The sequence below is a fragment of the Porites lutea genome, chromosome 4 (assembly GCF_958299795.1).
Source record: "Porites lutea chromosome 4, jaPorLute2.1, whole genome shotgun sequence".
Lineage (NCBI taxonomy): Eukaryota > Metazoa > Cnidaria > Anthozoa > Scleractinia > Poritidae > Porites > Porites lutea.
The window spans coordinates 29,995,289-30,020,706 of record NC_133204.1 but is presented as its reverse complement, the minus strand read 5'-3'; the positions used below and the strand labels follow the sequence as shown (position 1 = coordinate 30,020,706).

Below are 25,418 nucleotides of genomic sequence, written 5' to 3'. Positions count from 1 at the left end.
TGGATGCAATATTTATAATATTTATTTGCAGCTATTAAGATATGACCGTTCAAAGAACGCTGCGTAAGATTACTGTCTCCGTTCACCTCCTTCAACACAATTTTTAATAGCTTCAAGATTTATGGTAAAGAAAACGTCAACACGAAAATTAAAAAAAAAAATCTATCAAAAACGAAATTGACGGAGGTCAAAGTTGCGGATATTTGCCATGTCAGAAAAGGCAGCATAACGAGCTCCATCCATGTCACCTGCTAATTGATTATCATCTCTCAGACGATGATTACGACCACCAATCGCTGAGCCACATTCTGGGCAGCGGTCCTCTTCCATCGCACCACCACACTCTGTGATGCAGTAAATGTGTCCTATAATGAGATAAGAATAATAATACAGCCCACGATCATTCAAAGTGGACACTAGGGTAATTTTTCTTAGCAAGGAGCGGGATGTTATAATGGTGGTGTAACCTGGGTGGTTATTTAAATTTTCCACGAAAGGAAGAACATGCAGAGGCCGGGTTGAAGTGGCGTTTGCTGAAGATTCCGTTTAAATGCATCAACAGCTGGAAAGAGTGTTTCTTAAAAATACTCTAGGAGATTGGGGATTGAGAGACCATACTTACCCTTTGGACACTTGAACCAATGTCCTTGTTTTAAACCCATGGCCTTCACAATCAGGTCTTTTTCTTGTCGGGTGACTTCCTGGTAAAACACTTCAAGGCCGCACGAACGTCCGATCCGCTTAATGCGATTTGTATAACGGTCTCTGACGTCTTTTTCTAAAATGAATCCAGATAAAGTCTTTCGTTCATGATTTTTCAATGCGATTTAGGAAAAACGCTTTAAATAGAAAGTTATGCTTGACAATGCACAGCGAGTTTACAATATGCTTGGCGAGGTACGACTATAGTAATTTTCCTATAGAATTTTGATGTGCCGACAAATAGCACTTTAATTTATGACCATGTTTGAAGTTGCGAAATATATCTTCGTAATAATTTGAAATGAATTTAGTAACAATCTAGTTTTCCTTTTAGCTCTCTCTAGGTTCCTCTTTCCTCTTCTTCTCCCATCGAATTCGTAAACATTCGCCTTGCTTCACACTTAATTATAACGATTCGTTATGACGATAAATTTTTGAAACACCAGTGCTTTTAAATTGGATTTATCTATACGTTAAAACCTTAACTCCTGTTCTGACACAGCCATACTAAAGAATCACCCAAGCTCTGGGGTTTGTTCTTGTTAGAACATAAGATAAGGTCCCAGTTCTTCAAATAAGTAGATAGCACTATCCACTGGATAAATCATTATCCAGCGAATAAGTGTTAGGGAACCTAATTGTGCTGTCCAGAGGTTTATCTGTGACGCTTGATAGTATCCACCCTTTGAACAATTGGGGCCTGATGGAGTTTTGTTGGTGTTCTACTATATCCTAAATGCGTTCTTCATCTCTGTCCTTCATTATCTATTCTCTTACCAATCACTTTCTCAGAATCCAAGGCTCTTTGTACGTGGTCAATTTTCACGGAATCAGTGGCGTTCAGCGTATGGCCTCGGATTTCAAGCTGCATCTTCAGAATCTTTAGGTCAACAGCAAGCCGTGTTCTGTACATCTCCTCACTCAGTTCCTCTAATTCCTGGTCACTGAACCGCGCCCGAACCTTCATGATACGGAATCGCAGTTTATCCAATAGACTCTCGAGTCCTTTCTTCCTTTCCTCCAGTAGTCTTATTGAATGAAAGCTTCCTTGCGCCCTCTCACTTTCGGCGTTTACGTCTTTGTGTATCTTAACTTTGAGGTTCTGGAGGAAAGACAACAGGCTGATCTGGTTCTCAAACACATTCACTTGTTCATCTGTAAGATTCTTGAGAAGCAGTGACTCCTCAAGTTTCTTCTGGTCTTCTGGAAACAACTTGATCTTCTGCGCTTTCAAAATTAGCCCACTAACCGCTTGTTCACGTTTTTGTTTTCCAAGTAGAATCTTTCGCTTTATTTCCTCGAAGTCAGCAAGAATTTTCTTAACAATGTTACCATACCTCAAGCTGGTACGAATAGGAGTTGAGCACTTTGGACAGCGCTTGAGCTGGACATCAACTGCCTTCCCATCATTCCCTGCCTCGGCCTGGTCCATCCACTGGTCCATCATCTCAACTTCAAACACATGGCCACAATCAGCCAGTTCCACAAACCTTGCGTCCTCTTCCTCTTCAGTTCCGAAGAAAATCTCGGTGACCTCATCCTTATGGCACACTCGGCACTTCTTTGGACATTTTTCCCCGCAAAGACCAATGCAGGGATGCCTGCAAGGAAGACGCTTTTTACAGGGCTCGTTACATCGCTGACGATCACATTCCTCTCCGCATAATTTGGTGCATCGCTGATGCTCACATTGCCAGGTGCATTTCTCGTTGCAAGGTTCACAAGGCTCGCCACATTTTTGCTTGCACTTGCTGTGCGTACAGGAGTTGCCGCAGGGTTCTTTGCATGGGGGACAGTTTTTGGTACAAGGCTCAGAACAGGAATGACCACAGAATAGGGTACGGCCGCAGTTTTTCTTGCAAGGAACATGAACTCGACCTCGAAAACACAGACTGCAATCACCTGACATATGTGAAAAAAAAAACGAAAATGAAAGATGAATGATTATAACACAATCATAAGATTAGAAATATTAATAGTTGGTCAATGTCTATCCTTTATTGAATAAACCGGGTAGATGATTTCACTAGGTCCCCCCCCCCCCTCCCCCTTTTGAGCGCCTAATGCGTCCAAACTTACCAGCACAAGGGTGGTCACACTTCAAATTCTCTCCACACGGTGCCTTACAGGCTGTCTGCGTAGGATCCACGTGACACGCTGTCTTGTTTACGTGACCACAGGGCCAGCTTCTCAGTGTAATAGCAGTACACTTTACCGTACACTGCTCAGAGCAACTGTTTTGGCACGAATGCCCACATCCGGGCAGTAACTTAGCACAAGGTGACGAACATTTGACTTCAGATGGATCCTTGTAGCAAGGCACACTCTGAGTATGGCCACAGTCGGGCAGGATCTTTGTCACTGGTTTCATGCAAGGTCCACAGTCTTGGTAACACATCCTAGAGCACTTGTGACTTCTTGTGCAGATGATTTTCGCGCATGGCTTCTTACATTGATACTCTTTATGCTCCGGGTCTGTTGGATGACACACCATTTCACATACGTGACCACACGCTAGTCTGGTAGCACATGGCACTGTACATCCCCCTTCGGGTGCTTTCTTGAAGTCATCAGCACATGAGGCCTGAATCACGTTCCGTGGGTGGTTTTGACACGAGAGTGTCAAAGCGTTTCCGACATTACCGCGCTCTTCCATGTCGTCCATTATCTTTCTCCACAGTTCGCTCTTCTCTTTCAAAAGACTGATGTTTCCAATGCAATAGAAACCTTTCTTAGCCCGAGACAGTGCTACACAAACCCGATTTTCAGTCTGAAGAAAACCGATTTTTCCGTCGTCATTGCTTCGAACAAGCGACAGTAGGATGATGTCGTTTTCTTCACCTTGGAAATTGTCCACCGCACACACTCGCACTCCCCGAAAGAAATCCTTAGGCATCTCCTTCTTCAGTTGGATTAATTGTCCTGTGTAGGCTGTTAGGACTGTAATCTGTTCCCTTTCATAACCTTGAAGGATTAAATAGCGACAAAGAGCAGCCACAAACTTTGCTTCGTGTTCATTAGACCTGCTTCTTCCCTCCTCCTGATATTCCTGTAATTTAAAAAACGGGATGGTCATGAAAATAGCGGAGGAATGACTGAGCAAAAGGTTATTGGGAGGAAACTGCATTACGGTGAGGAATGAGCAATTTGAATCTCGAAATCTAGGTAACATTCGATTTTTTGGTCCTATTCTGGGGTACTACTGGTAAATGAAGCGGTAACTAGTAACCTCAACTTCTATCAATAGACCTTTTTACCGATACGGCGGCCTATTGAATTAATTCGATTTAAGGAGTATTATAGGATGCCCAGGGGGCATGAGCAAATTTTGTTTGTATTTTTGAGCGCTTTTCGGGACATTTTTTCTTAAAGTTTTCTTAAAATAAGATTGTAATGGGAAAAAAGATCCCTGTGCCGTGTTTGGATGTAATAATGATCGCCTTTTTCTAGTTTAGTATTAGAAATATGGTCTTTCACTGTATATTTCTCGAGAAAAAGGCGATCATTATTACATCCAAACACGGCACAGGGATCTTTTTTCCCATTACAATCTTATTTTAAGAGAACTTTAAGAAAAGATGTCCCGAAAAGCGCTCAAAAATACAGACGAAATGTGCTCATGCCCCCTGGGCATCCTATAATACTCCTTAAATCGAATTAATTCCATATGGCCGCCGTATTGGTAAAAAGGTCTATTGAAATACTTCTTACACCTGAAGTACGTCAGCTATGCATTGTAGATGCTAATGATTGCGCAATTTTGGGCGGGTAAGACATTCGTAGAGATAATTCCTGAATTGAGCAAAGTGAGTTTTGCAGAATTCCACCCAACTTCTCACCATTGTCCTGGCGGTTTTTCCTGTGCTCTGTAGCCTCTACCTTTCCACATAGCTGGCAGTATACTGATACTATTGATGGCTACACATGTAGGCGGTATTGCATTCCGTGATCCTGGACCTACCTCACTCTCGTCATGATCCACAAAATACATGTTACGTCTCACGCCCGTGATGTTTTCAAAATTCAGCACTGATTCGTGATTCTCCAACTTAGGGTTGAAATAAATGTGGTCGAGCATTTTGGATATTTCCGGTCTCATCCGATGCTGTAGACGTAACCGCTCAAAAGGCATTCCATTTTTCACCATTCTTTCAAAGAGGGATACGTTCAGATTGTAGTGTTTAGCGAGTTCAAAGACAGTGGGATTAGGGCGGAGTTGCTGGTGATCACCAATCAAAATCAAGTGCTGGCAACCGGAAGTGAGAGAAGTAACAATATGCGACTCGAGAACCTCAGCGGCTTCCTCTACAATCGTTATTCGCGGTTTCAGTCTCTGCAGCAGCTTGCGGAACTTTGCCGCACCTACATGAAAATCATGAAAAAAGTAGCTTATGAAAGGGTCTTAAAAATTCTTCAGTTTATTACAAAAGGGCCTGAAACGAATCCTTGATGATCAGCATGATCGACGGGTCTGGTTACCAAGCCATGCCTAGGTTACACTAAAATCCTATGGCACTTGTTGTAAAACAACGGTAGCAGAGATAGCGCGCGTGGTGGACTGAGAAACTGTACCTCTGTTTCACTTAGACCCCCTTTTTTTCATTCCGTTTCTCTCGTCATTGTGAAAGTCGGATCTGTCAGAATTACTAATCAAACATACCCGTAGTAGTCATGCCAACGACATCGGCATTCTTGAGTATCTCAAAGTCTTCCATGTTTTTGATGTCCTTTAGTCGCTTAGCACCCGCTTCAAATTGTTCCTGGAAAAGCGAAATAGTTTGGCGGTACCCATCGCTCACATCCTTAAGCCAACGTCGGTACAAACGCCAGCGATCGTTTAAGCTTAACCTCCACACATTTCGTACCTACATGTTAAAAGAAGCATTAAATCAAACTAAGGAGTTTCAGATTTCAAAGCTGAAGTGAATTGGCGAGTGATTTTTATGGCTTCCCGTTAAGACTCGTGCGAATCGAATCCATATGCATTCTGTCATCTTTACTTGGATTCTTTGTATACATAACGTCAAAACTAAATAATAAGTATCATAATTCATCTTTATTCAGATATCGGAGCTATTTATGCAAAGGGTTTCTCTTGCTATCAGTCAATGCAGGTTGTTTGAAAGTTAACGCGCGCATGACACAAACAAAGTTAAAGCGTAACTGCAGGCACAGGAAAACTACTTCAAAAGTGAGCCATCGTGCAGTACATTCTGACTGCATGAAAATAAAGCTCCACGATCCTTTTGAGAAGACAAAATCAGATGAACTAAATAGGGCATCACCGTTTTTGCTCTTTCATCTGCCATGAAATCCTTTTTGCTCAGCTGTTGAATGATCGTTCTCTTTAGCTTCTTTTTAAGCCGATCTGCGTTCTGGACCTGCCATCCGTCGTCAGATCCTCCGTCAAAAGCAGAAGGATCCACGACCTTCAGCCTTGCTCCTTTCAGGCCCGCCGATTTCGTGCCAAACACTCTTACGTCATCATTGTCCAGAAGTCTTTGGTCCTGCATAACATCTGCCTCGTACACCACATCGAGATCCTCAGTGTCGTCTTCCTCTTCTTCCTCGCCTCCTTCATCATCCCCATCTTGTGCTTCCGCGCCACCTTTAGAGAAGCGCAAATAGCGAAAGTTAGAACTGCTACTGTTCATGACCTTAGTTGCGACTTAAGCGAAAGGGTATGATGCTACAGTAGGCACAGTTTTGTGAACTGGCTGGCATACTCGATTACCTTCCTGAGCAATTCCACCAACAGTTCGGACCATTTCTTTTCCGAGGCATTCATTGAATATATAAAGCTCGCGAAACCTCCCTTGAAAGCAATGACCTGGTCCAGCAGAAGCTATGGCTCCGATTCGGATGGAAAACTGAGTTGCTAATTCCATTTTGCTGCCTATAAACTTCGCATCCACTGCATTGCCATCATGCCAAAGACTCGCAATCCCAGAATCGTGATCATAAGAGGCACCAATAAAGTTCCAAGCGTTCATGGTCAACACTGCCTTGGTAAGGGCGAGAGGTTGGGAAAAATCTCTGCAGACAAAACGAGCCGTTAGTATACCCTTCCCTTCTTCTAAGCCTTCTTGCCAAATTTGGACTCCTAGGCCATCTTCATGGAAGCATAGGATAGGACCTCTGTTTCCGACCGGAAACACGTGCATCAAGAGTGTGATTGAGGTCCTAGTGTCCAGGTCACTTCCGGCTCGATTTGGAATTTCAACGAATGAAGCAGGAGTTCCTCGTAGTTGAATGGATCCACCTTGCACCCCGTCAAGCCCAGGGGCCCATGGAACAGCAGACAAAGTGGCTAGATTGGCTCGCGAAACTCTTTCCAGTCCACCACAGTGGCTATTTAAAGGGAACACTGCTACGGGCTGTACAGATGCTGATAATTAAACAAAAAACAGCATCAAAATGCTTATTTGATTTCACGGCATGGCATGAAGGGGATGCTGGTCCTAACATCTACAGCTAAACGAGGTACCAAAAATTTATCTAAAAAACAAACAAACAACAAAAGAGAACTCGTTCTTTATCAAACTTTGATACACTGACAAACGTAATTGTGATAGAGGGCTTTTTTAACCCAGGGGTTTCTTAGGTGAGGTAGGGATAAAGGAAAGCTCTTAGACTATGAATACTGCGACGTTTTGACTGTCGGTTCGTATCATTGTTTTCTGCTATAGTGATTTAGTGCTTTGCGGGACCTTTGAACTATCCCTGGAAAGCGAAAAGAACCGATACTAAGGTAAGCCAAGTTAGTTGCAGTTTTGGGGGTAAGGAGACGGACTCTGGCCCTGACCTTTCCCTCATACTTTTGCTAGCTATGGGCATATGTTTCTGCTTAATTGCAGGGTTTTCCAGGAAAGGTAAAGGCTTTAGGACCACACCGGGACCACAAAGGTATTTGTTGGGAATTGTAGCCCCCTGGTGTGTTATTAGCAACACAAAGCTTGGCTCAAGATCTTAACTTATATCAGCAAACTAAAGAAAAGTAAGGATGTCCTTAAAACACCAGAAAAAAAACAAACAAACAAACAAACAAAACAAAACCTCTGTTACCTGGGTTGGCCGAGCTCAAAGATAGCTGTAACCAATGCAGAATAGCGCTGTCCCTTCGTGCAACTAATCCGTCAAAGGGCTCTTTCAGGGACTGGTACTGAAGAGTAGTCATGCTTGACGCGCGTTGATGAAGGTCATCTTCATGAAGCAAGTTTTCAAAGCATCTCTGTAATTCCTCCGCTGCTGATTGCAATTTTGCTGTTGTGTGGTCCATTTCCTGGTGAGCATCGTAAAAAGCTCTTCTTATGTGAACGGGAGCTGATTTGTCCTGATTAAAGAGAAGGAAAGAGAAATCGTTAAAACTATAAGGCAGGATAGCAGATGGGGTACTGGCTCAAACGAAGGAAAGAATCGTTGTGAAGAATTACGTTTTTCGCCAATTGCTTTGAGTACACAAACTTGGTTTTGTGTGCAAAAGACATGCGCTTAGTTGGCCTTACCGCTAAAATATTTACAACTGCGTAGAGAGGCAAATGAGCGGCATTTTTTTATTCGTTCTTGCATTGTTCTCATGTTTTTAAAGACGCCCTTCACTAAGAAATTGTGGGAACAGATCATTAAAACCTACAAAGTATAATTTAATTAAAAGTATCTCTGCTTTGTCATTGACAGAGATTTCTCCACTGAATACTGCTTTGTATGTAAAGGATAATTCAAATTTCACTTCATAACTCGTGGTGGACTCTGTGTTCTTTGGTTCATTAGATTTCACCAATCCGTGGGCGTGACGAGGAAGCGTGGCTCTTTCACCATTTGATTTGCTGGCGCGAAGATGTTCGCTTGAGGCAACGTTTCGTTGGCAGGCGTCGATTACAAACGCGGTGAAAGTTCGAGAGAATACTCCCAAGAAGGGAAAAACCGTGCAGCCTAAACGCCATTCTCCACGTGATAGTCTACTCTTACCTTGTGCATCTTGAACTTCCGCTCGGACAAACTACACTCCTTCATGATATCGCTCTTGCTTCGCCCTCCAATGCGAACAATACCCTGGGGATGAAACTTGTGGATTCCCTCTAGAAACTGATCAAGGGCATGATTGGTGTAGCAGACAACAAGGATTGGACGCCGTTCAGAAACCTGTAAACGGTCATCCATGTCGTCATCAAGCAACTCAGTCCCGGTGTCCCATTTCGTCTTATTATGCAACAAAACGTTGGCTATCTGCGGCAAACAAAAAGGGCGTTTGTACAGGTAGAGTTTATACTGATATCCGGCAGCGTGTTTAGATGTGAGTAGTGACATTGTCCTTTCGTTAAAACGAACATCGTCACATTTAATTTTGCAAACCCAGTAGGTCCAGAAAGTATTGCTCAAGCTAGGTGTCTGCCTAGGGGAGTTTAAAGTACAGTGTTCGTATGTGTTTAGCATGTTCTGCCTATTGGACCATAGGTGTCCGTAAACGGGGGCTCGCCGTTCAAAAAACGCTCGCAAAAAGCATCTTTTATTTTCAGGAGTTGGCAATTTCTTCAAGGCCAGTCTTTCCAAGTGAAAGTTAGATTTAGCAATCCTTATCTTATTTCAATTTGATTTAACTACGAAGGTTCTGAGTAACATACCAACCATCGAACCCCTCCTTTACTATCAAAGTTAGACAATTTACCGTCGTATTTGTTAGTCTACGACTTTTTAGAGCAGGCAGAAATCTCCAAATTAATCATTTTGACCAGCAAGAGGTCTGCTCGAGACCATGTTTTTAACTATTTTTGAACATTTTCCCGTACTTTTAGTCCAATGTATGTCTTCCCAGTGCCTGGTGGTCCTTGAATGACCGCGAACTCTTTGGTCAGCGCCATCTGTAATGCCCTGTACTGGGAGTCGTCTAGTTCCAGATCTTTCGCGGACGGCCAGTAGGCTAGACTCAGAATTGGAACGTCGCTTCCTTTGGAGAGGAGAAACGTGTTCTTATGTTGTGGGTGCAGACAAGTCATTTCGATTATGTCACTTATGTCCAGAATGGCAATGGCCGTTTTCGTTGTTGCGTGCATTTCAGGACATATGTCAATTCTAAAGTTCGACTGCTTTCTTACTGCCCCCGCAGAGTTGCTGTCCAGAGGCCGTAACCCGCGGAGGCATCCTAACTTCCCCCGCGTAAGGAAGTATCGTTTTTTTCGCGGTATTGGTAATATGCGAAATCTTCTCGATTTAAAGAAGCTAGGCGCGCAAAGTGGTCCCTGTTAATTTTTCTGCATGCGTGCACGGTGGTCTTGGGTAATTCTGTTTCAGCAACCGCCCAAGGTGGTATGGGTAAATCTGGGAAACATTTCGTTGACCCCTTCCCCTCTAGCTTCACTTGCATGAAATTTCTATCAATTGTTTTAGAAAAAAAAACGGAGCTTGAATGTGGCATAAGCGAGATTCGAAGCCGTGGTCCTAGAAACGGACTGGATTCGACTGCTATAGCTACAAACCTAAGAGTAAAGGAAAGGTAGCCATTTCGAGTCAGCGCTTATGCCTAATCACTATTGTCGGCGCTTAGCACTAATCACTATGTTCGGTGCTTAACCCTCCCTATAACGTTTTTCGCGAAGTTTTAAAATGTCATAAACAAATAAACGTCATTTCTAAGGCGAGAGCAGATGTAGTGAGAACTATTGCTGGTCTAAATGTGTACCCCGTCCATGGGTGGATTTAAAATCAGGGTTTCCACTGCCCTGTGCATCTTAAACAGATGTCTCTTGGTTGCCTCTTTATGGCGGTAAGCCTATGAGTACGGCGTTTTTAACATGTGTAAATGTATAAATGAGGAAGTGGAAAGGAGCAAAGAACATGTCGTAGGGATTCTTTAGGCTTATTTTGCGCTTTTCTTTTAACATCAATCTCTGTCTGTTAGAAATTTTTGCATTTTATGCCAGTAAACTCTTTGAGGGTTCTAGGTTTCAAGTGGTTTAGTTCCGCGAAATTATTCATCGTAACCCAGCGGGATAAAGGAAAGCCAGTCTTGTAGAGGTTGCTGATTGGTGATTCATTAGACCGCAAGCGGTCGTCCCTCTTTCCTCACACCCACGCGTGGCGAGGGAAAAAGTACAATTGTGCGCGAATCACGCGAGCTCGTGATCTACCGTGTCTCAAAAGGAAAGCAAGAGACGGCTCTAAGTCTAGTTATTCATATAATGCACAGGCCTATCCAGGAGTATACATCCATTACAAAATTAAGGTACCTGAAAATGCGTTATACTTACCCCTGCAAGGGTCATCTTGGAGGTTCAACCCGGCGAGTCGTGCCCTCAACTGTGTTAGATAGGAACTGCAAAAACCGAATCGAACAAAACCCGTCAAGTATAGTCAAATATGGTGGTAATGGTCTTACATTTTCCCTTCTCGCTAATAGCACCAGAGTCCCTGTGCAGTAGATTCTTGTTAGTTTACTCATTATCCAATTACAGTTTAAAGGTGTTTTAGTTGGCTTTGTTTACTTTTGTCAACTACGAACTCTAACTTCAATTAAAGAGCAAAAGTCTTTTCTTGACAAAAGCAAGGTCAGGTGATTCATGAGCGCTGCGTGTAAATCGCACAGACACCTTTTTATGGAACTTTTACACCTTCGCACCTATTATCTTAAATTAACATGTTTTTGCACGCACCAAATGCAGAGTGGACTTTTAAGGCCTTGAATTTTTGCAACTTCAAGTTCAAGGTGAACTTTACAAGCACATAAAGGAACATAATTCTTTTCCCTGTAAAACTGTCAATAAAGGTTAGGAAGTGCGGTCGAGATCTATGCAAGGTGTTTCAGGTATGAAATCGAAGGCTGCTCCATCGCTGGTGCTTTGCGTAAGTTTCAAGTGATAAAAATGCACTTTATTTGACATTCAATGTATTGAGCACAGAAGTGCTATTGGGGACACTATTTTTACGTCTACAAGTGGAGACGGGACCGCCATTTTACGTGGTCATTCGAGGCACGCGAAGGTCTAGCCGCCTGCAGGGCAAAGGCAGTACCTTCATTTCTCACTTGTTTAAGACCCCGAGTATTGTCCGGCCCAGAGAATCGAACCCGCGACCTCCCGCTCTACAGTCAAGTGCTCTACTGACTGACCTGAGTTCAAAATATAAGTCATTTCATATATTTCCCTACATGAGGTAATCCTGCTGCGGTAGTCAAAACACGCGTCATCAGATTGCGTTCTATGCATTCCAATCATTCTTAGCGGGAGTCCGAACGAATGCTTTTTCCATAAGTGCCGCGCATGCGTAATGGCATCTTGGAGATTAGAAGCCCGCAATAATTTTTTCTCATACCTGGAAGTTGAATTTCCGGTCTGCTTCTTCATAATGGGTGTGAGGTCAAAAGTTACTCTTCCCCGGTATCTGTTCCTCAAGTAGGCTGGTGGGTCAACTTCTTTCTCACAGTTTACAATGTACTTCTGTTTTGATAAAAGCATCACAGGACAGTCTTCGTCACTGTCTATTAACGGCTAACTAGAGAATTACTAACTCAAAATTTGAGAAAAACTAATAAACCTCACATCAGTTATAATGCAGGCCACGCTATAAGTTGACCCAATTGTGAATCTCATTCTCTCTTGGTTAACTGCAACACCTGCGCACCTCCAAAATTGTAAGCCCAATGGTCACCACTTAAAAGAACCTATCTATTATTGCTTGAAGGAGAATTGTCTTTGAAGCGAATAGAGTGATTTTCTTGCTCGGGTTATGAAAGAAGTGCGCTTCAAACCTGCAACGGCAGACGTCTGGGATCCACCTCCTTGAGTCCTTCCAGTATATGACGATAGGCTTCAAAGTAAACAGTGCTTTCTACCATCTGAAACACGTCTCCTTCTTCAAGTCTTACATAATCAGAAAGATTAATGAACTGTATGTCCACTATACCCTACACATAGGAAAAAAAGTGCAAATGGCAGAAATTTCTCGATAAAATTCTTAACGTTTAAGAAAGGGAGTGATCAGGCAAAGGGTACTTAAGCAAAGGCGTTTTTGAGCAACACACGTCAACCGGAAGTGAGAATTTTAAAGACCTTGACGCTGCCAAATTTGTATCGCTAAGTGTGTACTCTTATAAGGACGATTTGCCCGAAAATGCGAGCAAAACCACTTCCAAGAATGCAAAAAGTCCACTTTCCGTTGACGTGTGTCACTCAAAAACGTCTTTACTTAAACACACTTTTGTCAAGCCAGGCTGACAACTTGTCTTTGGAAAAAAAAATTTGAAAGTTTGATCCTGTTTTGCTTTGATCGATTAAAGTATATTACTCACATCGAAAACATACTTGGGTCTCAAAAATGACATGATCTTGTAAATGTTTTGTTATTATTTAGTGTTGATGTTAGGCAGAATGCGAGGATCAAAACTTTGTGGAAAAAAGACGAGAGCTTTAATACCTGTTTTAGTTCTTTAGAGTCGCGATTTGCTATGGTAGCAAACACGAAACTTTCAAACTTGTCCTTAGAAAGACACATTAGCGAACCAAAGATCAATCGTTTGCTGTTCTCCCAGCGCACATTTCTTAACCTGGTGTTATCAAATTTAATCCTGTACCGAAGTCCGTCCGTCGTACATATAGGGTATAACAGTCGGACATCTTTGTACACGCGGATGTCTTGAAGCGCACCAATCTTGGCAGAGCCAATGCGCTCTAACAGCTTAGCAATTCCTTCACGTAGGGGCCTTACGAAGTCTTCACGAAGGAGACGAAATTGTACGTCCAAATAATGTTCTGCATCATTGTAGCTACCATCAGTTTTGTTCCTTCTGAGGAAGGGACGTTCTCCTGTCAAGATGTCCTGTTGCGTTGGTATAACGCTGTACTCACGGAAATTATCAGGTGGATCTACATCATCATTCTCTCCAACTATAACCGAAAATTACAAAAAATGTGATGTGTTGCCACATTTAGAAACATTTTTTTATGGGACCTATTTTGGGGCGTTAAAGGAAACAAAAGCCGCCATTATAAAGTCATCTTTTGCAAACTGTGTGTTTTGGACATTAATTTATAAAAGGAGTTGGAAGTCATTCACATGCTTACTTAATGATAATAATGCATTGTAAGGCGCTATAGCTATATCACTGATCTCATCAAGCCTTATACACCTGGTAGACTTCTTAGATCCTCTAATCAATTTTTACTTTCTACATCTAAATTTAATCTTAAAACTTATGGTGGCCGGTCTTTTACTATTGCTGCACCTTCTGTTTGGAATGCTCTTCTATTCGAACTTAGATCTTGTTATTCCCTTTCTTCTTTTAAATCTAAGCTTAAGACTTGGCTTTTTAAAAGTTGTTATAATGTTGTCGTATAGAATGATGATGTTTTTATAGGATGACAATGTATTTTTGTAGTTTTGTAGGTTTAGGATTTTGTTGTTATTTTTATTATGTAAAGCGCTTCTGGACCTTTGGGAATTAGCGCTCTATAAATATTGTCTATCATTATTATTATTATTATTATTATTATTATTATTATTATTATAATATTATTAACGAGGTAGTCTTTTAATCTACTTATATCTCAGCTCAGAGGACAAAAGAGGTGCTTGGAGCTTGGCGCTGCGCGGTTGCTTCACATAAGCTGAGGTTTACTGAAGCACATCGAACCTTATTTATTTTTTAACATCCTAACCTGCGAGTGCGATTTTCACAGTTGCATGGACGACTACACATAAGACTACATAAAGCAAAGCGTCAAATGTCGATAGTTTGACTCCTGCTTTGAGCATCGTAAATTTGCTCTCCTTCACGGTCATATACTAAAGATTCTTTCACCTTCTCAAATACAGCCAGCTTTTTATGTTAATGGCGTAATCTTATTTACCTTCACTGTCATGGTCACTCACCATCTCTACGTGGTCTCCTTCTGTGTTGGTTTTCTTCCTCCTGTTTTTTCAGGTCATCTGCCTTTTGATTCCTCAGCTGCATCAGTTCCTCTCCTTCTGCCACTAAGGCACCATCAGGCTGTTGGGTGTCCGAAAAGATCCTGATTCCACAATACAACTCAGACACTGGAAGGTCGGCGTATGAATTCGGAAATATTCGAAGCAACTCCTTCATTATTCTCAGAACATTTCTTAGAAACGTAGCTACTTCCGTGGCAGGCATGCGGCAAGCGGACAGCCTGTTGAGGAATGTTCTTAGATGTGAAGTGAAGAAAATTGATTTAGGCAGAAGGTTTAGTAGCTGAATTAAGTACTCCTTGGAATTACAACCGCAGGCTTTGGCAACGATACTCACTGTTAGTACAATCCAGTCATCCTTCATGGCTGATTGCTGGGTCAGTAAAAACTCGGTAGCTGGGAAACGTCTCCTTGACATCAAATCCAGAATGATTTCGTCCGGGGTTTTAGTGTCCAGTTCCTGAAGTGCTTTGAATCCCAACCTTACCTGACGGGGATTTTGCCCCTGTGCTCCGTCTTCTTCACGTCCACTTCTTCCTCCTCCTCTGTCTTCCCCTCTTCCAAAGCCACTACCATGCCCCTCTCTTCCAGCTGTTCCTGTTCCGATGCCATTTCTTTCCCTATTAGGGTTAAGGGCAAGGAGGGGATTGTGCCCCTGTGCTCCGTCTTCTTCACGTCCACCTCTTCCTCCTCCTCTGCCTTCCTCTCTTCCAAAGCCACTACCATGCCCCCCTCTTCCGGCTGTTCCTGTTCCGATGCCATTCCTTTCCCTATTAGGGTTAAGGGCGAGGATTGTTTCCCTAGAGTAACATATTCTGGTGGCACCAGTTTCACGTGGTTTTCCACGTGAAAGTAGCCTTGGGTTCATCAGGAGTGGCTTTTCCTAAAAGCAAGAAGAAATTTTTATAAAAATGTCATTTAGTTTCGATGCATCTCTACTCAATCGAAGAGTGTGCAAGTGGAAACTCTACAACCGTTCATTTTAATGTGATGTCTCATCTTCAACATCGTTCATGACTTCTTGTCCTATTAGATCCGACCTTTTATTTTTTGCGACTACCCTTTCTAAACAATGGCTAAAAAAATTCACCAAGGGTGATTACCATAGAATGAGCAATTGTATGTGTTCAAAGAAATATCGTGAGGACAACCGCCTTTTATCTTTCCCTGTTTCACCAAACGTGCCAAGCGACGAGAGGCGGCCCTATTCGCAAGCTAATATCCTTCAGGCTTATGGTTGTTATTTTCCCAGAGTTAAGTTGGACCTCTTGTCACATAATGTTTTCCTTTTAGCTGTAGATTGCGCTATTTCGGGGCCCTTCTGCTCATGATATCATCCTTAAGATGTTGGTTCTGTCATCATAGAGCAGGTAAGTTTATTCTATGGTCTTTACTCATCTGCTTAAGTCAACTGCACTCGTTTCTCGGTCCTGTCAAGTCACTGTAAAGGAATCCCTCTTCAGAAGATTTGCATGGGGTTGCAGCTCGACTTTGCGAAAGAGTGTTAGCCCATTTCTCGACTTTCTCAGCTACCGTTTAATTATGTGGCTCACAGATCACAACTATCGCCATCAGATAAAAAAATCTGTAATCTGTAATTGAGACCAATTTTCAGGTAACAGTTATCCCATTTTGGCCCCCTTTCCGTCACTCTATGTCCCCCCAGGACTTGAGAATTTACCGTGGGAGAAGGAGGACCGACTCCATTGCTCTGACCTTAGCATGGTCCAGGCGTTCAGATATTAGAGTGCGGGCGAAACATAGCCCACCACGTTCCACCATCTGAACGCCTCTGACCTCAGTAAAATAAATCCACTTTGCTCTCTGTCACTTTCCCATGCACAACTTGAAAAAATGCGCATGCCCGGGTGACGTTTGAATCAAGTGTTTCTCAAGATGGATTTGGCGTAAGTGGCTTTCTTGTCTGTAAGATATTTCTGCAAATACAAATACTGTGCGTGGGAACATTTTTTGGAGTTCTAGACTTTTCAAACTTCAGAACATGTTAATTTGTATCCGAATCCTCTACTCGAGACAGCTGGTTATAAATTGCATTTCCGGTTTCATTTATCTGCCTACTCGGCGCTTTATCTCCTGAGACGGATGACCAACGCAAATTGAGAACTAGACGCTAGTAACAACGAAAGAGGAAGTTGAAATCTACGAAATACAAATTCCATTTTTCAATGACATAACAAAACAACCTTTGGACTTATTTTGAATAAATCCGTCACGGGTTTTAGGTCTGTTGATATCTCATTCAATTATGTCACTCTTTCTAAGTAAGGCTTTCCTTTAAGTTCAATTTCCTTTGGTAATTCTGTTATCGGGATATTTGCTTTGTTTTTCTTTGTCTGTCGTTAAATTTGTCTTTTTTTAATTTCTAAAAAGGTGTGCAACTGAAATGAAATTAAGTTTATTCGATGTCTACTCGTATAAAATGTCTGCAATGTCTAAAACAGTGGCCATAACAAAAAGCTCGAGCAAACGTTTAAAGTGAAATAGAAAGACAAAACTGAAGGCCTTTACAAAGAAAATTTCGGTCGGCTATTAAATCAGTGATTGAAAATCGAGTTACAGGAGTTCACTTTCGGCGATTCGATCGAAAGCCTACAGTCCGTGCTACAAGAGGATCGGAATTAAGATTCAACTCACATCTTTTGTATTGTTGCTCATTACCTGTCAGCGGCTGGCTGCCTTCAATTCTTCCTTTTTCCTATGATGTATATAAAAATGTCCGTTCCTTTCCAACTCTTTGAATCGTTTATTTTATCCTGATACCACTCGTTTCAGTCGTCATTTTTTTAAAGTGAGAAGGGTTTTTACCCAGGAAGTTAAACAGGTTTTCTAGCTAATTTAGATGCTTGTAATTTAAATGCTTTTAATATATTTCAATGCGTTATCCAATCAAAAAGCGTTATCCAATCAAATTCCAGCTTAATTTCTCAGAAAGCGAAAACCGCTTCGGGGAATACCCGCTGAATATTTTAAATATGATAATCACGAGGAAACCAGCTGTGGGTAAAGAAAGTAAACAAACCCAACGAAAGGTGAAATTCTAAAATCGGTACAAAATTGACGTATTTATAGCTTTGCAAGACCGTCTTCATGTGGAGATTGTAGAGTAGCTTAGAGTGCTTTTCATAGGTTTATACCGTGTGCGCTAAATTGTCGCTGGGCGTATTGTTTTTCCAATTGTTCTGGATTCTTTTGTTACTTACAAGTCATCTAGTTTCTGTTTTCAACGTTGCCATAAAGCCTGGTTTTCATATGTCGGGAAAATCCCAGACGATCGGGGATTTTACTGTTTCCCGACTGTCCCAGATTATGCCTACTAATGAAAACTCGAAATCGTAGATATCCCCGATCGTCTGAGATGGACGGGGACAAATCTGGAGAATCGGGAGCGTTTCTATTCTCCCGACGGGTCCCAGGTTTCTGCGATGGTAGGCGAACATTCCCGACAAATGAAAACTCAAATTTGTACCGTCGGGGACGTCGGCGATGGATTTCGCTCATTACCAATCCCCTAAGTTGCTGGGCACCAGTTCCCTATCATACATAAACATTGCGTCTCTGGGACAGACTTGTGGCGATTATCCGATATACGGGGAAAATCTGGGACGGTCGGCAAAAAGAAAAATCCCCAATCGCCTGGGATTTTCCCGACATATGAAAACCGGGCTTTAGCTTTACCTCTTGCACGTCGCCATGGACTGCTAACTGAGTGGTTCGTCAGACTAGCATTCTCTTCTGTCTTACTTCGTAGATGATGGATGATTGCAATACCTAAGTTTCTTACTTCACAAACTACAACACTTTGCATTGGGATATCCAGTTTTATAACATCTCTGCTAAACAAAAACACCTAGAGTTGGTCCCTGCCTTTCTTTACTCGCTTTATGTTTACTCTCTTAAAGACGCACACCTCTGTTGAACGGACACATAGAGCTGGTTCCTGCCTTTCTTCACTCGGATTATTTGACTCTATAAGACGCACACCTCTGTTAAACGGACATCTAGAGTTGGTCCCTGCCTTTCTTTACTCCCTTTATTTGACTTTCTATAAGACGCACACCTCGGTAAAACGGACACCTAAAACTGGTCACTGCCTTTCTTCACTCGGTTTATCTGACTCTCTATAAGACGCACACCTCTGTTAAACGGACACCTAGAGCTGGTCCCGGCCTTTCTTTTCTCGCTTTATTTGACTCTCTATAAGACGCACACCTCTGTTAAACGGACACCTAGAGTTGGTCCCGGCCTTTCTTTTCTCGCTTTATTTGACTCTCTATAAGACGCACACCTCTGTTAAACGGACACCTAGAGTTCGTCCCTGCCTTTCATGACTCACCTTATTTCACTCTCTATAAGACGCACACCTCTGTTAAACGGACACCTAGAGCTGGTCCCTGCCTTTCATGACTCCCTTTACGTAACGCTCTATAAGATGCACACCTCTGTTAAACCGACACATAGAGTTGGTCCCTGCCTTTCATGACTCCCCTTATTTCACTCTCTATAAGACGCACACCTCTGTTAAACGGACACCTAGAGTTGGTCCCTGCCTTTCATGACTCCCTTTACGTAACGCTCTATAAGATGCACACCTCTGTTAAACCGACACCTAGAGTTGGTCCCTGCCCTTCTTTACTGCCTTTATTTGACTCTGTATAAGACGCACACCTCGGTAAAACGGACACCTAGATCTGGTCCCTGCCTTTCTTTACTCGGTTTATTTGACTCTCTATAAGACGCACACCTCTGTTAAACGGACACCTAGAGCTGGTCCCTGCCCTTCTTTACTACCTTTATTTGACTCTGTATAAGACGCACACCTCGGTAAAACGGACACCTAGAGCTGGTCCCTGCCTTTCTTTACTCGGTTTATTTGACTCTCTATAAGACGCACACCTCTGTTAAACGGACACCTAGAGTAGGTCCCTACCTTTCTTTACTCCCTTTATTTCACTCTGTATAAGACGGACGTCTCTGCTAAACAGAAACCTAGAGTTGGTCCCTGCCTTTCTTTACTCGCTTTATTTTGACTCTTTATAAGACGGACACCTCGGTAAAACGGACACCTAGATTTGGTCCCTGCCTGTGTTTACTCCCTTTATTTGACTCTCTATAAGGCGACACCTCTGTTCAACGGACAGCTAGAGTTGGTCCCTGCCTTTCATGACTCCCTTTATTTCACTCTCTATAAGACGCACACCTCTGTTAAACGGACACCTAGAGTTGGTCCCTGCCTTTCATGACTCCCTTTATTTGACTCTCTATAAGACGCACACCTCTGTTAAACGGACACCTAGAATTGGTCCCTGTCTTTCTTCACTCCCTTTATCTGACTCTCTATAAGACGCACACCTCTGTTAAACGGACACCTAGAATTGGTCCCTGTCTTTCTTCACTCCCTTTATCTGACTCTCTATAAGACGCACACCTCTGTTAAACGGACACCTAGAGTTGGTCCCTGTCTTTCTTCACTCCCTTTATTTGACTCTATAAGACGCACACCTCTGTTCAACGGACACCTAGAGTTGGTCCCTGCCCTTCTTTACCACCTTTATTTGACTCTTTATAAGATGGATACCTCTGTTAAACGGACACCTAGAGTTGGTTCCTGCCTTTCTTTACTCCCTTTATTTAACTCTCTATAAGACGCACACCTCTGTTAAACAGACACCTAGAGTTGGTCCCTTCCTTTCTTCACTAACTTTATTTAACTCTCTAATAGACGCACACCTCTTTTAAACGGACACCTAGAGTTGGTACCTGCCTTTCATGACTCCCTTTACTTGACTCTCTATAAGACGCACACCTCTGTTAAACGGACACCTAGAATTGGTCCCTGTCTTTCTTCACTCCCTTTATCTGACTCTCTATAAGACGCACCCTCTGTTAAACCGACACCTAGAGTTGGTCCCTGTCTTTCTTCACTCCCTTTATCTGACTCTCTATAAGACGCACACCTCTGTTCAACGGACACCTAGAGTTGGTCCCTGGCTTTCTTTACCACCTTTATTTGACTCTTTTTAAGATGGATACCTCTGTTAAACGGCCTCCTGGAGTTGGTTCCTGCCTTTCTTTACTCCCTTTATTTGACTCTTTATAAGACGCACACCTCTGTTAAACAGACACCTAGAGTTGGTCCCTTCCTTTCTTCACTAACTTTATTTGACTCTCTAATAGACGCACACCTCTGTTAAACGGACACCTAGAGTTGGTACCTGCCTTTCATGACTCCCTTTATTTGACTCTCTATAAGACGTACACCTCTGTTAAACGGACACCTAGAGTTGGTCCCTGTCTTTCTTCACTCCCTTTATCTGACTCTCTATAAGACGCACACCTCTGTTCAACGGACACCTAGAGTTGGTTCCTGCCTTTCTTTACCACCTTTATTTGACTCTTTATAAGATGGATACCTCTGTTAAACGGACACCTAGAGTTGGTTCCTGCCTTTCTTTACTCCCTTTATTTGACTCTTTATAAGACGCATACCTCTGTTAAACAGACACCTAGAGATGGTCCCTTCCTTTCTTCACTAACTTTATTTAACTCTCTAATAGACGCACACCTCTTTTAAACGGACACCTAGAGTTGGTACCTGCCTTTCATGACTCCCTTTATTTGACTCTCTATAAGACGGACATTACTCGTGGACGGACAATTCGCGCCGGACCCAAAGAGAGAGCGTTGACTGTACAGCCAAACGGTGTTTTCCAAAAATCCCTACTGTGGAGTGCGTCTTTTAAAAAGATGCGTTTTCCGTGACGGCTTTTACCGGATACGTGGAAAAAAATCTCCATTTTCAAAAGGAAACAGATATATGGACGGGGCCTATGTTTGCTGACATCATCAGCGTGTACAATGGGAACATAAAACACATGGAACGGGGTCTAATACCTCTAGCTCTTGAGCGCGCTTTGCAATCCTTCCCAGTGCATCTATAAGCTAGAAATACTTGCATCGCAGAACCTCGCGAAGCACCGGAGAGGAGGCCCGGAAAATGTTAGGGATGGGAGGGAGGGAAAGAAATAGATTAAATTGCGTAGCTGGGAAGGACGGGTTTCAACAGTGGCTGTAATATTGGAAGCAGAGATAGACTCAGTCTCCTTTTGGTTGGAGTAAACTCGAACCGAGTGCCCTGCCTTTAAAAGAGATTTGGGATTTTAATGGGGTTGCTATCATTAAGGCAGCGTAGCCAGAGCTGTGTAGCTAACGTGTTCACCCTGTTTGACCCTCCTTCATGTACTTCAAGTTGTCAAAAGGAAATGGGGCTGTGACAGTGGATGGGTTCAGGCAAATATGTAGTGGCATTTGCTTAATAACAACTAATTTGTGCCATCTCCTATAATAATATTGTAATAATTTCCTCTTTGTTGCTCGCGCTAAATTTCTATTCGACGTTCTGTTGTTGCTCCAGAGTTCTCACCGGCAAGGATTTGCATCTACTTTTTTTATCCAGCGTTGTTGTGTTTGCTTTTGTGGGTCATTTGCATTGGTAGGAATTTGCTTGTGATTCACCGATGGTATAAAAATTTCTTTCACAGGCGATGAATATAACACTCGCATGAACATTAACCGGAAATACATATGCTGCGTCTCGTCACACTGGATGCGGATACCAACCGGAAATGACCGATATATCTGTCTGAAGGCCACTAGGCTTTCGCTTGGCTCCAGGCCAGTGCTGTCTCCAAAAATGTAGGGGGCTTGGCGTCTTGGTCAGCACCACAGGGCGGAAAAACGTAATGAGCAACAAATTGTCATTAAAAAAACCCAGAAGGCTAAAGGCTCTTATACCTGCTGACAATGAAGAAATGAATTTTCTGTATGAAAACAACCTACCTAAAGGTCTTCAAAGCAAAAGATCAGCTTCGCAGCCAAGCCATGATTCACCATTAAACTATGTTTAATAACTGGTCCTTGCGAGGGTCTTTGACTGAAGACAAGGATCAAGTAAAGCTGGTTCTGCAAAGGTAATAAATCTGGGTATGTAAAAAAAAAACAACAACCGTAAACCACTAATAAAAGAATACAAGCGGGTTTTAATTCAGCCCGGCAAAAAAAGTGAAGAACTGGACGCAGAATCAACTCACAAATCGAATGCACAATCAGAAAAATACTCTCGTCTTTGGAAATGTTCAAAACTTTTTATTCCACCTCAGACTGAGAATGATCAGTTTTTCCTTTAACCTTGGTTGTTCTGAATCCAAAGTAATTTTCAAGTGACGAAAAAAAAAAACAAACAAACAAACAAATGACATGTTTTTAACTGAAAGGATGTAATTGAAGTTTACTGCTTTAAGAGATGGCATCAGTTGTGCCGTGTACGTCCATACCGCCTCCACTGATTTAAGTGACTTACCGTTAATAATAAACTAAGAAAAACCTCTACAAGGCAAAATTGAGATTATTTAATTAGACAATTAACATGAATAAAATATTTTTCTCGCTTTATCGCAGAGACAATTCTGTTATGTTAACTGGTTGTTTTATCATGTTATTTGAACAACTGTTGAAAGCTCTGTCTTGGATGTAATCAAAAGCAGCTTTCTGGGCCCGTTAATTATCGGGACTTCGAGAAACAGGCCTCTTGTTCGAACCTTGCTGTCATGTTGTTTCCTTACACAAGAAACGTTTTTGTGTGCTGAGATAGTAAATGCAGTAAATACGGAACTACACGTAAATGCTGTGATATGTGAGTGTGGACATTAGGAAGATGTGAATTGTTTGTTGGCTGGTTTTGATTTAGCATACATGTAAATTCAAAAGATGAATGTGAACATGACCAGATATCTAAACTTCCTATTAGGGTCACTGTCCCTGGCACGTGGCAGAGAAGCAAATGGTAATTGCCATTACTTATGCGCAACTACTGTAACTCTGTTTCGTTTGTCTTGTTTGTTTGTTCGAGTGCTTAGTGCAGTGCAGGAAAGATGTCTGTGAAAGACTAGGTCTCAGTCAGGAAGATGTGGAGCTGAGTATGAGAGTGTCAAGTGGTTTTGATAAAGTAGTGGGTACCCTAATGCATGGCTGGTACAACTAGCTGGTGTTGTAGTATTTGATTTCTGTGTTGCTGTAAACACCATAGTGCCACACCAGCAAATGAAATGCTCATAATGCTCAAAGAAACCCTGCCCTGCATTCAAGGGTATCTAGATTATAAAACACAGATTGGGGACGCCTGACCATGGATTATCATTGATTTATTGATCTTTGTGCCAATTGTCGGAAATCCCGCCTATGCGACAAGGGTCTCAAGAAAGGAGTTGCTAGCCCAAACACGTTCCTTCCTTAGGTCTTTCTTCAGCGTATCTAACTGAAACCTCAACTTAACGTCTTGCTTTGAAACTAAAATTACGCGGGACTCGCGCCATTCACGGTGGTTACGTCACTTGCTGCAAAACAAATTTGCCTTGTGCATGCCGGTAAAACGCACGACATGTACAGATTTTTTTTAAAAAAGTAGAACCACTCTCTACTTTCTGCAACAACTTTCGCAACCTGCAACAACCTGATTTGTTGCAAGACAGATTTGATTCGTGGGTGGTAAAACGCGCAACATCGCTCTTTAGCTCGTTTTGCAGCAATGGTGCATAACAAGTTGCAGCTTTTTGTTGCCCACTTTACTGTACCTTAAAAAGAAATGATTTTTAATGACTTACAGATTTTAAGGCAAGTACAAATGTGCGAGTAGGCAGTACATTCTTCAGTGCCAGACAACCTAAACAACCAAGCAGTGCTAATGCTGCGGGGGAAATTCCTCAGCAATCCCCGCGGGAAACAATGGTATCCGGTGGGACCTCCCAACTAAAAACGTCCCAAGGAACAAACCCAGCACCCGGTGAGGAACAAGACACTTTTCCTCCGGAAAGTTTCACCAGCAGTGACAATGTGTGTGACAAAAATTCTGGTTTCGCAGGCTGCGGGTATATGCAAAAGCGATATATCAAGCATTACATTATTTGTTGCCCTATTCAAGGATGCTGGTGTAGGATAGACTCCATGCCAAGGAAACTTAACTAACTGCTTTAACGCCTCTGCAAGTTTTTCACGGGTAAATACGAGCAACGTAATGAAATATGTGCTTGAATAGTCCATAATAACAAGTCCTTGATGAAGAATTCTTTGGATTGCCGGTATTAAACGCGTACAACCAAACAGTGTAAACGTAGAAAGATGCGATCTAAGGGTTTTTGATCAAATGTAAAGGGTCTATATAGATGGCGTAAAGAAATACCGAGGTACGCTGTTAACGTTTGAATATTCTTCACTGTGTAACTGCTCAGCTACCCAACCTTCCCCCCGCCCTCAAACACATACACCGACATCCCGGCCCCGGCATAAAAAGGGTTTGTGCAAGCCAATAGTCTTCAGAATTCATTACCAAAATGGTTTGCGAGGGTGGTATCTGGGGTTAAGCGTCTTTGCTTATCTCACATATGAAGTATTTTTTGTATTGAAATATGAAAAATCATTAAACGTCGGACTGGTTTCGTCTGAAAGTGGGTCAGTAAAAGCTAATGAGAGGTCGTGGGTTTTAACGGGAAAACTTGACCCACTTCAACGGTGTCTGCGAAGTACTGCAGAGGAAATGGCCAAGAGATCCTTTCCCAGCGTTTGGTTGCCCATAGATTCCAAACGTCCGGGAGCTTGGGATAAAAATTTGGTGAAGAAATAACCTCAATGTTTCAACGTGAAATTGTATCTTCGCATTGCGGAAGGGCGAGGATTGCCCAAAATCCTTAGTGTACAAACATGAACTATCTTGATTGCTCTTTATTACC

At 42.4% G+C, this 25,418-nt stretch overlaps 1 protein-coding gene across 1 annotated transcript; it reads right to left on the bottom strand.

Moving 5' to 3' along the window:
* On the bottom strand, nt 1-15,498 carry LOC140933259 (NFX1-type zinc finger-containing protein 1-like). Its single transcript, XM_073382784.1, has 16 exons — nt 14,563-15,498; nt 13,108-13,577; nt 12,443-12,598; nt 12,007-12,131; nt 10,947-11,011; nt 9,489-9,646; nt 8,671-8,928; nt 7,768-8,035; nt 6,437-7,090; nt 5,988-6,310; nt 5,363-5,567; nt 4,664-5,064; nt 2,782-3,751; nt 1,480-2,604; nt 623-778; nt 1-365 (listed from the first exon to the last, which is right to left on the bottom strand). Exons 1-16 carry the CDS (start codon nt 15,485-15,487, stop codon nt 166-168), a joined length of 6,459 nt encoding a protein of 2,152 aa, XP_073238885.1. The 5' UTR covers nt 15,488-15,498; the 3' UTR covers nt 1-165.
* Nucleotides 15,499-25,418: the final 9,920 nt, after the last annotated feature.